The sequence below is a fragment of the Podarcis pityusensis genome, assembly GCF_964106645.2.
Source record: "Podarcis pityusensis genome assembly, chromosome: 2".
NCBI classification, from domain to species: domain Eukaryota; kingdom Metazoa; phylum Chordata; class Lepidosauria; order Squamata; family Lacertidae; genus Podarcis; species Podarcis pityusensis.
Window position 1 is genome coordinate 117,679,774 of NC_138029.1, and position 13,693 is coordinate 117,693,466.

Consider the following 13,693-nt stretch of genomic DNA (forward strand, 5'->3'; position numbering starts at 1 on the left):
CTGACATGAAGCTCAAGGTCCTCCTCCTGAGGTCCCATATTCTCATCCCCCAGCTTGCTCCAGCTCCCAAATCTTCTTCCATTCCTGCTCATCACCCTCTCCAAGACATCTCCATGGGGTTTGAGACACAAGGTTGTTCTTCTGCTCTTAATTCAGCATAAGCTCTCATTGGTCGCCCCCCGCCCCATTTTTGGGATACATAACAAAATTTACTTTTCCCTCTTTCCCATTCAGGAGCTGGATTCGGAAACCAAAATGGAGGAACAGGAACCTGCAGGACCCGAACCACGGGAGACTTTGGAGGGGGGAGCCCGAGACCTTCATGTCGTTCAGGTCGGGGCCACCGGGGAGTTGATGGAAGGGGCCACGCCTCAGCAGTTTAAACGGGAGCCGGAGGACCATTGTTGGGAGTCCCAGTTGCAGGACTTCTTGAAGGCGATGCAGCCCTCCCGTTCGGGATGGAGGAACCCGCAACCACCTCAGTACTCACTAGGAGAAGACACCAAGTATTTCCAGACCTCCTTCAAGGGAGGGGCTGAAGGTGGCCGGTGGCCTAAGGTCGAGTGCATGGACCAGAGCCCCCCGGGCCTCAGTGGAGACAGCAGCAAGGCCTACGAGAGCAGCCGAGAGTCACCGGTGAAAGTGAAGGAGGAGGTTCTGGACGAGGATCTGGTCAACGTCGAGATGAGGCGGCAGCGCTTCCGCCTCTTCTGCTACGAGGAGGCCGAGGGGCCCCGAGAGGTTTGCAACAAGCTCTGGGAACTTTGCCATCAGTGGCTGCGGCCGGAGACTCACAGCAAGGAGCAGATCCTGGAATTCCTGATCTTGGAGCAGTTTCTGACTGTCCTGCCTCCCGAAATGCAGAGCTGGGTCAGGGACCAGGGCCCCGAGACTTGCACCCGAGCCGTAGCCCTGGCAGAGCGGTACCTGCAAGAGTCCGAGGAACCCGAACATAAGGCAATTGTTTTGGATTAAGGGTTTGGGGTTGGTGGTAACTACCTGCAGCATTCATGTTTTTTATACTTGTCTGACTATTCTGCATCTCTCTCTCTCTTTTAAAAAAATTAGCTGTCAGGCTCCTTGGAGAAGCCATTTAACTCTCCCATGTCAGATCATTCGCCAGCTGCTGTCCTGAAGATGCAGCTCCCCTTGGAGGAAAAGCAGGAGGATGACTGGGAGGCCACCTTATCTGGTAAGTATTCCTGCAACCCCAGGGGCGAGGGACTCTCACCAACCCCAGCCAATATGTCCAATGCTCAGGTATGATCAGACTTGAAGTCCCCTGCTGTCTCCTTGATCACTCTTTCTCAGTCTAAACCACCTCACAGGCTTGCAAGTGTAGCAGAGTTGTTAGAGTGCCAGACTAGAACCTGGGGGACCACGATTCAAATCCCCATTCAGCCATGCAGCTCACTGGGTGACCTTGGGCCAGTTAACTGCCTCTCAGCCTAGCCTACCTTGCAGGGTTGTTGTGGAGATTAACCGAGGAGGGGGAGAAACATGTACACCACCTTGAACTCCTTGGAGAAACGCCACCTTGAGCTCATTTTTGAGTAAGGGTGGGGATCGCTGGAATAAATAAAATACAGTGGTACCTCGCAAGACGAATGCCTCTCAAGACGAAAAACTCGCAAGACGAAAGTGTTTTTCGTTTTTTGAGTTGCTTCGCGAGACGAATTTCCCTATGGGCTTGCTTCGCAAGACGGAAACGTCTTGCAAGTTTGTTTCCTTTTTCGTAAAACCGTTAATACCCAGGGTGCATTGCTTGAAGAGGTGCAGTTGCGACTTGACTTTGGGGAGCAACTCATAGCACGCGGTGTGGTAGCCTTTTTTGAGGTTTTTGAAGATTTTTTTGAAAAAATTGAAACCGTGCTTCGCAAGACGAAAAAACTCGTAAGACGAAAAAACTCGCAGAACGAATTAATTTCGTCTTGCGAGGCACCACTGTAACGCAGTATTCCGTTGTGGAATTAGCTTGTCGGTGTTAGCTAAATGGAATCTCATGGTTTGTTGGGAGGTCAAAGAGGAAAGAAGGCTGTTGCCCACACATCCTGTTTGTGGGCTTGCTAGAGGGGTACCCGGTTGGCTACTGTGGGAAAGAGGAAGCTGGCCTCTGGGGTGATGCAGCAGGGCCCTTCACTACGATTCTTATGTAGTGGTACCTCGGGTTAAGAACTTAATTCGTTCTGGAGGTCCGTTCTTAACCTGAAACTGTTCTTAACCTGAAGCACCACTTTAGCTAATGGGGCCTCCTGCTGCCGCCGCGCCGCCGGAGCCCAATATCTGTTCTCATCCTGAAGTAAAGTTCTTAACCCGAGGTGCTATTTCCAGGTTAGCGGAGTCTGTAACCTGAGGCGTATGTAACCTGAAGCGTATGTAACCCAAGGTACCACTGTATTTGTGTTCCAACAGGCAATGAGCAAGTGCAAGATGACGACGACGAGGAGTCATCCTTTCAGGCCGACCGGCCTGATCAAGTGGGCATTGGTGGGGCATCGCTGGAAAGAACCAAAGGGAAAGGTTTCCAGGGCCTTGAGATGGACGGGAAGACTGAAAGTCGCCAGGGGCCTGAAGGCCACCTGGAAAGCCCTCCTGGGAAGGCCGCCAAGCTTTCTGAGGAAGGCGAGAGGGGCTTACGCGAAGGTTCCTCCCAGGAGGGAACCCACAGGCACGCTGACTCGGGGGAAAGCTCCTGCCAGAGCTTTGGCCATCAGGAAATGCAGCCGATTGAAAAGCCCCACAAATGCTCCTTTTGCGGGGCAAGCTTCTACGAGAGAACCCACCTGGTGATCCACGAGAGGATCCACACTGGGGAGAAGCCCTACAAGTGCTCTGTGTGCGAGACCTGGTTCTCGCACCCCTCTGAGCTCATGAGGCACGAGGAGACCCACATGCCCGAGAAGCCTCACAAGTGCGCGGTCTGCGGGAAGAGCTTCAACCAGAAAGCCTCCCTGATCACCCACGAGAGGACCCACACGGGCGAGAAGCCGTACGAGTGCTCCGAGTGCGGGAAGAGCTTCAGCACCAGCTCCCAGCTCATCACGCACAAGAGGGTCCACACCGGAGAGAAGCCCTACAGCTGCTCGTACTGCGGCAAGAACTTTAACCAGAAAGCCTCCCTCATCACCCACAAGCGGACCCACACGGGAGAGAAGCCCTACGAGTGCACGCTGTGCGGGAAGAGCTTCAGCGCCTGCTCGCAGATCATCAACCACATCCGGGTGCACACCGGAGAGAAGCCCTACGAGTGCTTGGAGTGCGGGAAGCGCTTCGGGAGCAGCTCCCACCTCACCGACCACAAGAGGACCCACACGGGCGAGAAGCCGTACAAGTGCCCCGACTGCGGCAAGAACTTCAGCCGGAGCTCCAACCTGACGGCGCACAGCCGGATCCACACGGGAGAGAAGCCATATATATGCTCAGGGTGCGGCAAGAGCTTCCGGCAGAAAGCCTCCCTCATCACACACAAGAGAACCCACACGGGAGAGAAGCCTTTTGAGTGCTCCGAGTGCGGCAAGAGCTTCATCTCGAGCTCTCGCCTCGTCAGCCATAAGCGGGTACACACGGGGGAGAAGCCCTACGAGTGCTTGGAGTGCGGGAAGTGCTTCATTTCCAGCTCCCACCTCCTAAGTCACAAGAGGGTCCACACGGGAGAGGAGCCATATAAATGCGCGTAAGAGCGGGGAGAGGCTTTGGTCACTAGGCTGGCCCTCCTGATGGGGCCACTTCACCCATCGCCCGGGCCAGGAATCTTGTAAATCAGGGATGGCCTTAGCTTCTGTAATCTCGAGGGCCGTTTTTATTCTCTACACATAACATTAAGGCGCGGAATCTCTCTTACAATTTAGAAAGAAGACACGTATATTTTTTCTCTCCATAGGTATAAGTTTCCTCCAAAGGCTGGTCATTCATCCTGGCTGTTAAGGCTTGCTGGTGTGATGGGCACCAACATGGCTAGGCCTGTGGTTTGTGCAGATCTCCCAGCCTCCAGCCCATGAAGAGTGCGCAAGTGTGGCACATGTGCATGCTGCATTCCCCACCTCCATCCCCCATACATAAGGGGAGATGCACACATTCGGCTAGAAGGACCCGTGGTCTGACTTGGCGCAAAGCCAGCTTTGTTCTTATGGTGCCTGCCACCTGCCTGTGAGTCCCAGCTAGCAAACTCTGTAGACCATCCCTGAGGTCAAGGGAAAGGCCGTGGCTCACTGGTAGTACATAAGCTATGCAGTTCCAGACTCAGTCCCCACAGCCTCCAGCTAGGGCAGGGAGAATCCTGTGCCTGGAACCATAGAGAGCAGCTCACGGTCAGTGTAGAAAGTTCTGAGCCAGAGGGACCTGCGGGTTGACCGTATAAGGGAACTTCCTGTGTTCTGGTGACACTCTTTGGGTCAGGGATGGGGCCCTCTGCCTGGTGTTGAACTGCAACTCCCATCACCCTTCTCTGCTGGCCATGTCAGCCAGGGCCATTGGGAGTCAACAACATCTGGAAGTTCCCTATCCCTGCCACAGAGAATAGCCAAGGTGGAGGGTGGGCAGGACTCGGCATGGAGATGAACAATTCAGCTCTTCCAAGGCAGTGTCTCTCAAGGCAGCTTTCCATTATGGAAACCTGTCCAGAGCATCTCGTCCCCTGAAGCAGCCCTGAGCGGTCGCCGCCACAAAATGGGAGTGTGTTGCAGAGGATTCTGGGAAATTTATTATGACATACACCCACCCACACATAGTTTGCATGGAAACACCTGCCTGGGCCTCTTGGGCCTCTAAACTTGTCACCGCCTTGAAGCCCGACGGTGTCTTTCAGCACACCCAACACACTCTTATAGATGAGCATTTCATTGGTTTTGAGAATATTTGTTGCATTGTGGTGGCCTCGCTTTCCTTTGAGAGGACAGCTTGTCCTCCATTTCCTTTCTTCTCTTCTGAGAAATTGCCAAGCATTCCCATTCGCACCCCAGGATGTAGTTTGAAAACACTTCTGATAACTCTGTCCTCCTTCCCTTTTCATTGGAAAGCTGGCAGGGTGTGGATTTGTAGAAGCAAAAGTATTTTGTGGGATGGCAGGAGACCTGTATAACTGTTATTCTCCTCTGCCACCCAATCACTGCGCCACAAGTTTCTTGCAGGCAAAGATCCTCTGCTGCACCTGGCTGTGAACAAATTCATCCAGTCCCACTGTGTTTTACCACCCCTAGCCTGTGACGTGTGGCCCTATTTTTGTCCCCCCTGCCCTGAGTGAATCTAGGGCAAGCTCACCTCTGCCCTTCATTTTTCTGCCTGGGTGGATGGGGGATATTTGCATGCATGCAGTACTGACCTCCTCTGAGGGCCTGACCGAATAGTCAAGGCCATGAGCTAAGCATGCGTTGCAGGTAGAGCACCGCAAATGGTCCCCTCCCCGCCCAGAAATATGATGTAAAGCGCTAGATGTATCATCCTTTAACTGCTTTCAAGTTCACAGCAGAAGTGCCTGCCCCCAGTCTTAACATAGAATCATGGAATTGTAGAGTTGGAAGGGATCCCAAGGGTCATCTAGTCCAACCCCCTGCAATGCAGGAATGTTGAGCTCTTGCTGCTCACTTGCTTGGCCCGAGTAATTCAAGCCTCTTTCCAGACCCGTTGTATTAATCAGCCAAGGGAATCTATAGTTTTGTAGAGCGATGGTGGGGAACCTCAGCCCCTGGGGTCCAGAATGCGGCCCTCCAGACCCCTTTGCCACTAGTTTGAAGTTCCTGGGAGGCCGCCCACGAGGGACTGTGGCCTCTGGCTGGGAAAGTTTCCTATAGAGGCAGAAGGTCGATTGGGATTGTGGTGATAGTTGCAGCAGGTTGACAAATAGATTCTGACTCCTGGTTGTTTTACAGGAGCTAAGCACACCCAACTCCCAAGAAACCTCCTGGGCTGCCAAAATGGGAAAAACTAAGTAGTGATGGATTGTAGTATAGAAGGACTGTAAGCTCAGTTCAGTTCTGGTACTGGAAACAAGCTAGGCTTAGCATGTGTTTAGGAGCACCCTGTTGTGTTAAAGAATTGATTTTTTGGGGGGGGAGGGGTTAACATGACTCTGCAGACGGTCCTGGACTCTGACTCCCAGCAGCATCAGCTAGCATGGCCAGTGAACAGGCATCATGGGAGTTTAAGTCTCAGCAACCTCTAGAGGGCTGCAGGTTCCCCATCTCTGATACATAGCAAATGTGGAAGCAGGGCTGAGAAACCATTCGAGTCCTGAAAACCATAGTTTTTCAAGGCTGCTGTTGTCCTCATGGAACAGTTCCCACACCCTTAACAAACTACGGTCCCCAGGATTCTCTAGGACTGCTAAAGTGGTGTAAGAGTGCTCTGAATGCACTGGGTGGGTTAGGGATGAGGGAGAGGTTGGATTCAGTTTGCATTTAAAGGCAAGCTTGCCTAATTTGCGTCTTCTGAAACAATGCACGATCCAAAACACAGCCATCCTTTGAACTTTGCACTTCTCTGAATTTTGCCATGCGGTCGTGCAGGCAAACAGTGTGTACAAAATGCATATACTAGGGTAAGGTGTGCATATAAATGCACATGTTAGCGAAAATACCATTAAAATGAATTATATTAGAGGAAATTGCTTTGGGGAAATGTGCGTTTTAGGCAAAATTACATGCAAAAAATGTATATATTAGGAGAAATTCACACTAAGATGCTGATGAATTTTCATGAGGACTTTTTTTTTTAGAGGAGAAAATTGCAAACTGATGTGGAAAAGCAGAGAAATGAATTTAAGATTGGGGGGAAATGAGAAACTGTACTTGACATATTTGTCCATGCCTAGTGTGGATATGACCTTAGTATGGGGGTACTGGAAGAAGAGGAGGACTAAGGAGTGGAGAGCAAATTGCATAAAGTGCGTGTGAGTGAGAAAATTATAAAAGCAGGTTAGGTGCATGTGCATTTTTTTCTTGGAGAAAGGGTGATTCTCTGGCCCGGTTCAGACGTGCATGTACTGTACACTAGCAACTCAACACGTCTCTCTTGCAAAGCTCCAGTTTGAGGTGAATGTGAGGAGAAGTGCAAACTCTTTGCTGTCTTCTTAATTCGACCACACGTCACATCACTTGAAGCCTGCCTACAGCTGTCCATCAATGAGCAGACATGTTGGCCTGCCCCAAAGCGGACAGTTGGTGTGTCCTGGATAAAGTGGTGCTCCCAGGAATAACTGGGATGCGGAGGGAAGGAAGGAGACTGCTTAACTGTCCCCCTCCAGGATGAAGGGAACGGAGCTTTATGGGGAAATTACATAATGCTGGGGTGGGAAACCGTGGCCCTCCAGGTAAAATTGGACTACAATCCATTCTGGAAGCCTGTTTAGCTTCTGAAACGTTTGACAACCAAGGCGTGGTTTCCGATTGGTTGCACAAGCTTCCTGCACTCAAGCGGAAGCTACGTTGGATGTTCAGCTTCCAAAAAACATTCGAAAACTGGAACATTTCCTTCCAGATTTTTGGCGTTCGGGAGCTGAATCATTCGAAAATGGGGCTGTTCAGGAGCTGAAGTTTGACTGTAATGGCAATGGCGGCCGCCTGAGGGGTGCCAAAACTGAATTCTGGAGAGTTCTGGCTGAAAAAAAGCCCTAGGTGTATACAAGATGAAGAAAAGCGAGTTCGTGTAGGAGAGTCAGAACAGGGCAGCATGCTGGGAGCAGAGGAGAAATTAATTTAGATCTCACCCACCCAAAAGGTGGACATGTCTTCTTGCAAAGGCAGAAAGGGAAGGTTTCATGGGTGCTGCCAGGTGAGCTGTTTGTTGAGCCTTCGTCCTGCTTTGCTTGCAGGGAGATTAGAACGACATTCTGATTTGTTCGCGAGGAGGCTAGATGGCGTAACATTGAGGCAAGTGTTTTCCCACACTTTCCTGAGCATTTCCCCTCCCCTTTGCTTATTGTAAGGAAGTAGGTTTGTTGTGCAAGAGCTCCAAATGAACTATCAACTATCTTTGCACAACCCTGATTTTGCTCACATTGTGATCCTCCTTGCAAATAATGACAACCTGGAAGTTCAGCACTTGGGATCTAGAAAGGAGTAAAGGAAGGGATTTTTAAATAAATAAATACAAATAATCAAAGATAGAGAGATAACGGTAGTCTTTTTGCTCCCCTCTCCCCCCCTTCCACTAGTAGGGCTGTTTTAGCTTGATCTGTTTTTTCCCCTCTTCATATATCTAGGATTGGCCAGTTATGGCAGGCTGTTCCCCAGGTGGTGTTAAACTACAACTCCCATTAGCTATGCTGGCTGGGGCAGGTGGGAGTTGTAGCACAACAGCACCTGGAGGGCACCTGGTTGGTGAAGGGTGCTATGGGCACTCAGTATAAATTGGGAACAACATGATAAGGAATCCTTGCACACTTAAGGCAGAGCTTGGGAGCCTGCAGCCCTCTCGGTGTTGCTGTGCTCTCCACTCCCATCAACTTCAGCTAGCGTAGTCAATAGGGATGATGGGAATTGTAGTCCAACCACATCTGGTGGGCCAGTGGTTCTCTCCCCCTGTGCTAAGGTAACAACGGCAGCATCTGCCCCATAATTTGCAACTTTTTCAATGAGCTCAGGGCCAAATACAAATGGAAAAGGGGGCAGGCAGGAGTGGAAATCCTTTTTTGTCCTAACGATAACCCTGTGAGGGAGACAAGGCTGGAGAGGAGGGACTTCCCATATGACGCTCAGTAAGAGTGAAACTAGATGTGGGGTGGGAGAAGTTAATTGTATAGTTTATTCAATCCTGATTTCTTTTTTTTTAAGCAGGGGAATACAGATTGTGATGGTAGAGGGAGGGGTTGTTCATCCCACGACGTGGAGTGTGTTTGGAGGGTGTGGGGGGACGAACCTTGAACCCTCCCCAGCTCCCCTTTCCTTGCTCATTGTCTTGAAGCAGTTTCCTCACTGGCAGTGAGCTGGAGAGAAAAATGCTTGAAATACAATGACAAGGAAGGAGGCAGCATTTTGCTCCTCTCCCTTGCAAACACCCTTTTTTGTGGAAAAGTAGCCTCCAACCTTTCTGAACCCGAGACACTCACTACCAGCTCAGACACTTATTGGGGGTCCTCTCCCTCCCCCCCCCCCATTTCTATACACAAACAGTTAAAGAGATAAACAAACATGACGCTCCATCACAATTAGTTTCTCTTTCATGGATGAGGGGACATTTGAACCTGGCTCCCCTGGCTTTGCTGTACCGTGACAACAGGGAACACAGTGCCTGGAAGGGCATGGGGACGGTATCATCCTCTCTAGGACTTCAGAACAAGGTCTTGCCCAAGCCTCCACAAGAAGAAAATGGCCACACTTCCATCTTCCTACAAGAAGTAAGAGGGGTCAGAAAATGGACTCCTTTCTCAAAGATGGGGCATCATGAAATGGACGCCTTTCTTGGAATCTGCCTGTACTGCTGGGAGAAATTGAGCTGCACCGTCTCTTGAAATTATCAGCCCACCGCCCTCCTCCAGCTTCCCTTGACCTCACTTATTCTTAAATCCACCTTTCACGTCCGTTTATATCCCTCGACGTGTCTGCATGTTTGCTGTTCACATGAAGAGGCACGGGGAGAGGTGAACACTGCTTCCTTCCTATGAATGTTTGTGAATCTGTAGTTGTAAAAATGCATTAAAAAAAACCTTAAATTCAATTTATTAGGGATATGCATTACTTGTAGATTTTACATTAAATTCTCCCCCTCCTTTTTTGCCATTAATTTTTTATATCTCAAGATGACTTGTTCCATATTGAGAAGAAGCTCCAGTTTCAAGTTGTAAGGTAAATTATGGGTTTTATTTTCTGTTTCTCTTTTGGCTGCCTCTGAAATTCTGCCTAGGACCATTCTTTTCTCTAGCATTCTTGTTCTGTGAAATGGCTGGAGGTTGATCCTTAAAAAAAAGTGTAACAAAACACAGTTGTTAAACATGAATTTGCAGACTTAGATGGCAGAATGAAGTGGCAGAATTGGTACCATCCGCAGGCTTCACTAAAACCTGTGTTGGGATTGTCTTCCACAATGCAGGGTCAGAATCTCCTTTCTTGTAACTTGAAGCCATTGGTTTGGGTCCTACCCTCCGGAGCAGGAGAAAACAAACTTGCTCCATCTCCCATGTGATGATAACCTTTTAGATATTTGAAGATGGCTATTATATCGCCTTTCAGTCTCCTCTTTACCAGGTTAAACACATCCAACCCCCTGAACCATTCTTCATAAGACTTGATTCCCAGACCCTTGATTATCTTAGTTACCCACACCTGTACATGTTCCAGCTTGTCAATATCCTTAAATCGTGATGCTCAGAACTGGACACAGGACTCCAGGTGGGGTCTGACCAAGGCATAATAGTGCGGTCCTGTTACTTATACAGCCTAGAATGGCAGTCGCTTTTTTTGCTGCTATATCACACTGTTGACATGTTAAGTTTGTGGTCTACCAAGACCCCTAGATCCTTTTCATTTGTACTTCTGGCAAGCCAGGTGCCCCCCATCTTATATTTGTGCAGCTGGTTCTTCCTGCCTAAGTACATTTCAGCACCCAGGTAGCGGCCAGCTTGATGCCTCTGGGAGGCTGACAAGCAGGCCCCAACTGCAAGAACACCCATCCTCTCTTACCACTTCCAACAGCTGCACTGAACTTGAGGAAAGGTGAGCTCTGGAACGCCTTGCCACAAGGAAAATAGTGCAGCATAGAATTCAACCATTTTCAAAGATGGATTAGATTTCAGTAAAAAAAAGAAGAAAAAAGACAGTAATTGCCAAATTATTATGTCAAATGTTGCCTCCATTTTGTGACTGGTGGGCCTCAATAATTTCCAGCAATCTGAAGCCCGGGGGGGGGGGGGGATTTGGAGAAAAATTGTCCTGTATTTAAAAAAAACCCTTAACCTTTCCTCATAAGGAAGTTGCTCTAGTTGTTTGATAATTTTGATTGCCCTTTTCCATGTCCTTTCCAGCTCAGCAACATCTTTTGTTAATCACCGTGCAGAGGCTGCCATTTCAGAGACTGCAGCTGCTGAGAAACATTTCTTTTTTACTATTGATTACATATTGCAGACCATTATACTTTCCTAGTAGGTCTGAAGCCCAAAGGAGGAGGGGGGGGGAACCCTCTCGGCTTTTAAATCTCTGGGGGAGAAGCTGTTGCGGCAGAAATGACTACAGCAGACCCAGCAGAGAGGCTTTTATTGATTTTATTTATTTAGGAGCGAAATGCATATCCCGCCCTTCCCCCGCAAAACACAGGGCTCAGAGCCGGCTCACAGCATATAAAACAATGCAATAAAAACAAACATAAACACAGGCGGTGGTGCAGCGGGTTTAAAAAACACACACAAAATCAAGATGAAACAATAGTGTCAGCCAGAAGAACGTCTGGGCTAATGAAATGCTTGCATAAAATAACACTGTTGTAACCAGGCAGTTTTAAGTTAAAAATGTGAGGGGCTAAATCAAGGGCACTTCGAGACAGCCTGTTTATTGAGCATTCATCCTGATTTGTTTGTGGGAGATTGGATAATGGGCACATCAGCACCGCACATTTAAAGCATCCCATGTGCTTTTCATAGAACTGTAGAGCTGGAAAGGGACCCTGAGGGTCATCTAGTCCAACCACGTGTGGTGCAGGAATCTTAAGCACATTACTTCCCCAAAAGAATCCCAGGAACCATAGTTGGTTAAGGGTGCCAGAAATTGCACATCTGTGAGTGGAAACTACCATTCCAAATATTTTCTTTAGGGAAGTCATGAGCTTTGGCTGTGCTTTAAATGTGTGATGTGGATTGGCTCCTCAGTGCTGCATCACAGCAAGTGTTATCCCACACTTTCCAGTGCATTTCCCTGTCACTTTCCTTACTGCAAAAAGTCTGGTCTTTTGTGGGGGGAAGCGTGTTTGTTGCAGAATACCAACTCCCTGTGTAATTGAATCCCATTCAAATAGTGACAGTCTGAAAATGCCCCGAGCTGCAGCCTTTATGAAGCTGTGTCCCCAACGCCCAGAGCAGGGAAACCTGTGGCACTCTAGGTCTGTGACTCCCGCCACCTCTGACCGTTGGGCATGCTGACTGGAGCTGAGGAGAGCTGGGAATCCAACAGCACCTGGAAAGCCACAGGTTCCCCATCTCTGCCTTTCTCTGAAGCTTGCAGTGTTCAAGTTGCTCAAATGAGCAGCACCCTACTTAGGTACAAACTGAGTTCATGGATGTCTGCAGTAGGAGACATGGGGCAGAAGTGAGGGTCTCACCTTTCCTCTGTAGTTATAAATTTACCTACCTATTTTTTTTTTTTTTTAAGTCCAGAAGTCAGCAGCAGAGCTAAAGTGATCTCTGAAACTGTTTCAGAGTGAGAATAGCAGAGCATGCTGATAGGCCTGAATCCCATTAAACTCAGGACAGTTTGCTTTGGAGTAAAAATGCTTACAGCTGCACCACACAATTTTATTTTTATTTCTAAATGGTTAAAATAAAACTGAATGCAAGCAGGTTAAACCCAGTTTATTAAACATATAATTCAGAACACCAAAAGACACTTGAAGAAAAAAAAAAGTAAAATTCATAAATCTACTTACTGGTACATAACAATTTCCATTAATAATAAGAGCTGGAGACATATCTGCTATAAACTTCATGAAGTATTCATAACTGTACACTTAAGAACAAAGAAATTAAATTTTAATAATTAAACTAAGTTTGTAAAAATGAAGGTTAATTCCAAGCTTTTCCATTCTGAAGCCTGAATCAGCAGGCTTCAACCACATACATCAGCTCAAATCCAACTCATATTGAGATGCATCCAATTGAAATTAGTGGGGCAATTTAGCTGTGATTAATTCAAATCCCATTATTTCCAACAAGACTGAATAATTGTATGCAAATAAAGAACCAAGTTGCTACCTTCTCAAATTAGGAACATTTCCTCTCTGTCTCCCTAAAAAAACAAATCTGAATGTGTCCTTTTCCTCTCATGCAAAGAAACGTTTTGCCCAGTTCACTGCCACACTTTTCTTCCCAACAGTTCTAGCCCCTTTGCTGCCTCTAAACAAAAAAACATTCAATAAATGTTATGGCTTGTATATCCAGCATAGTATCTCATTACATTAGTGGAAGGATTTATATTAGAGCAACAGAATGTGCCCTTCTCCCTCCGTGTACTTCCCTAAACCTGTCCTATGTTTACCCCACATACCCTTTGGGGCAGATTTTGGGAGTTTGTGGGGCTCAGTATGCCTCTGAATACGAGTTCCCTATGAACACACAGGTAGAGAGAACAGTACTATTGTTACTGAGTTTCTTGCTTTGTGGGCTTCCCATAGGCATCTTGTTGACCACTGTTGGAAGACAGGATTTTTTTATATTATTATTATTATTATGACTTATGAGTCGCTTTTCAAAACAAAACGGCAAACTCACAACGAAAATTAAAACCAACAATAACGCTGAAACAAACAAAAGCGAAAAACAATGATATGCATTAATAAACAGGCAAAATAAAGCTGATTGCCAAAGGCTCCTCCACCTTTAGTAACTGTGCAGAAAAGAAAATTGCAATAGGGGCAGCTTGTCTTCCATGCCACACTTGCTAAAATGCCCACTTCTTAAAACTGCAGGAGCTTTCCCCACTCGGCCACCATAAGGTCCTCCAGTGTCGTATAAAAGCATCCACCTCTCCCCTCACCCCGCCCAGCTCCGACTCCTCCTGAC

The 13,693-nt window shown here is 48.0% G+C and overlaps 1 protein-coding gene and 1 long non-coding RNA gene across 5 annotated transcripts in view; one reads left to right on the forward strand and one right to left on the reverse strand.

The window, feature by feature from the left end:
* LOC308469434 (uncharacterized protein) overlaps positions 1-9,648 on the forward strand; it is a 32,896-nt gene extending 23,248 nt beyond the window's left edge. For all 4 annotated transcript variants that reach the window (XM_080991894.1, XM_080991891.1, XM_080991892.1 and 1 more), the window contains exons 2-4: positions 235-957; positions 1,069-1,192; positions 2,413-9,648. In XM_080991894.1, coding sequence (XP_080848020.1) covers positions 256-957; positions 1,069-1,192; positions 2,413-3,677 — 2,091 coding nt within the window. In that variant the 5' untranslated portion in view covers positions 235-255 and the 3' untranslated portion in view covers positions 3,678-9,648. The remainder of the gene's footprint in view (positions 1-234; positions 958-1,068; positions 1,193-2,412) is intronic.
* A 1,518-nt stretch (positions 9,649-11,166) lies between these two features.
* LOC308470224 lies at positions 11,167-13,687 on the reverse strand. The gene is made up of 2 exons (XR_013982277.1): positions 13,509-13,687; positions 11,167-13,027 (listed from the first exon to the last, which is right to left on the reverse strand). It is a non-coding gene; the product is annotated as an uncharacterized lncRNA (long non-coding RNA).
* Between the last annotated feature and the right edge of the window lie 6 nt (positions 13,688-13,693).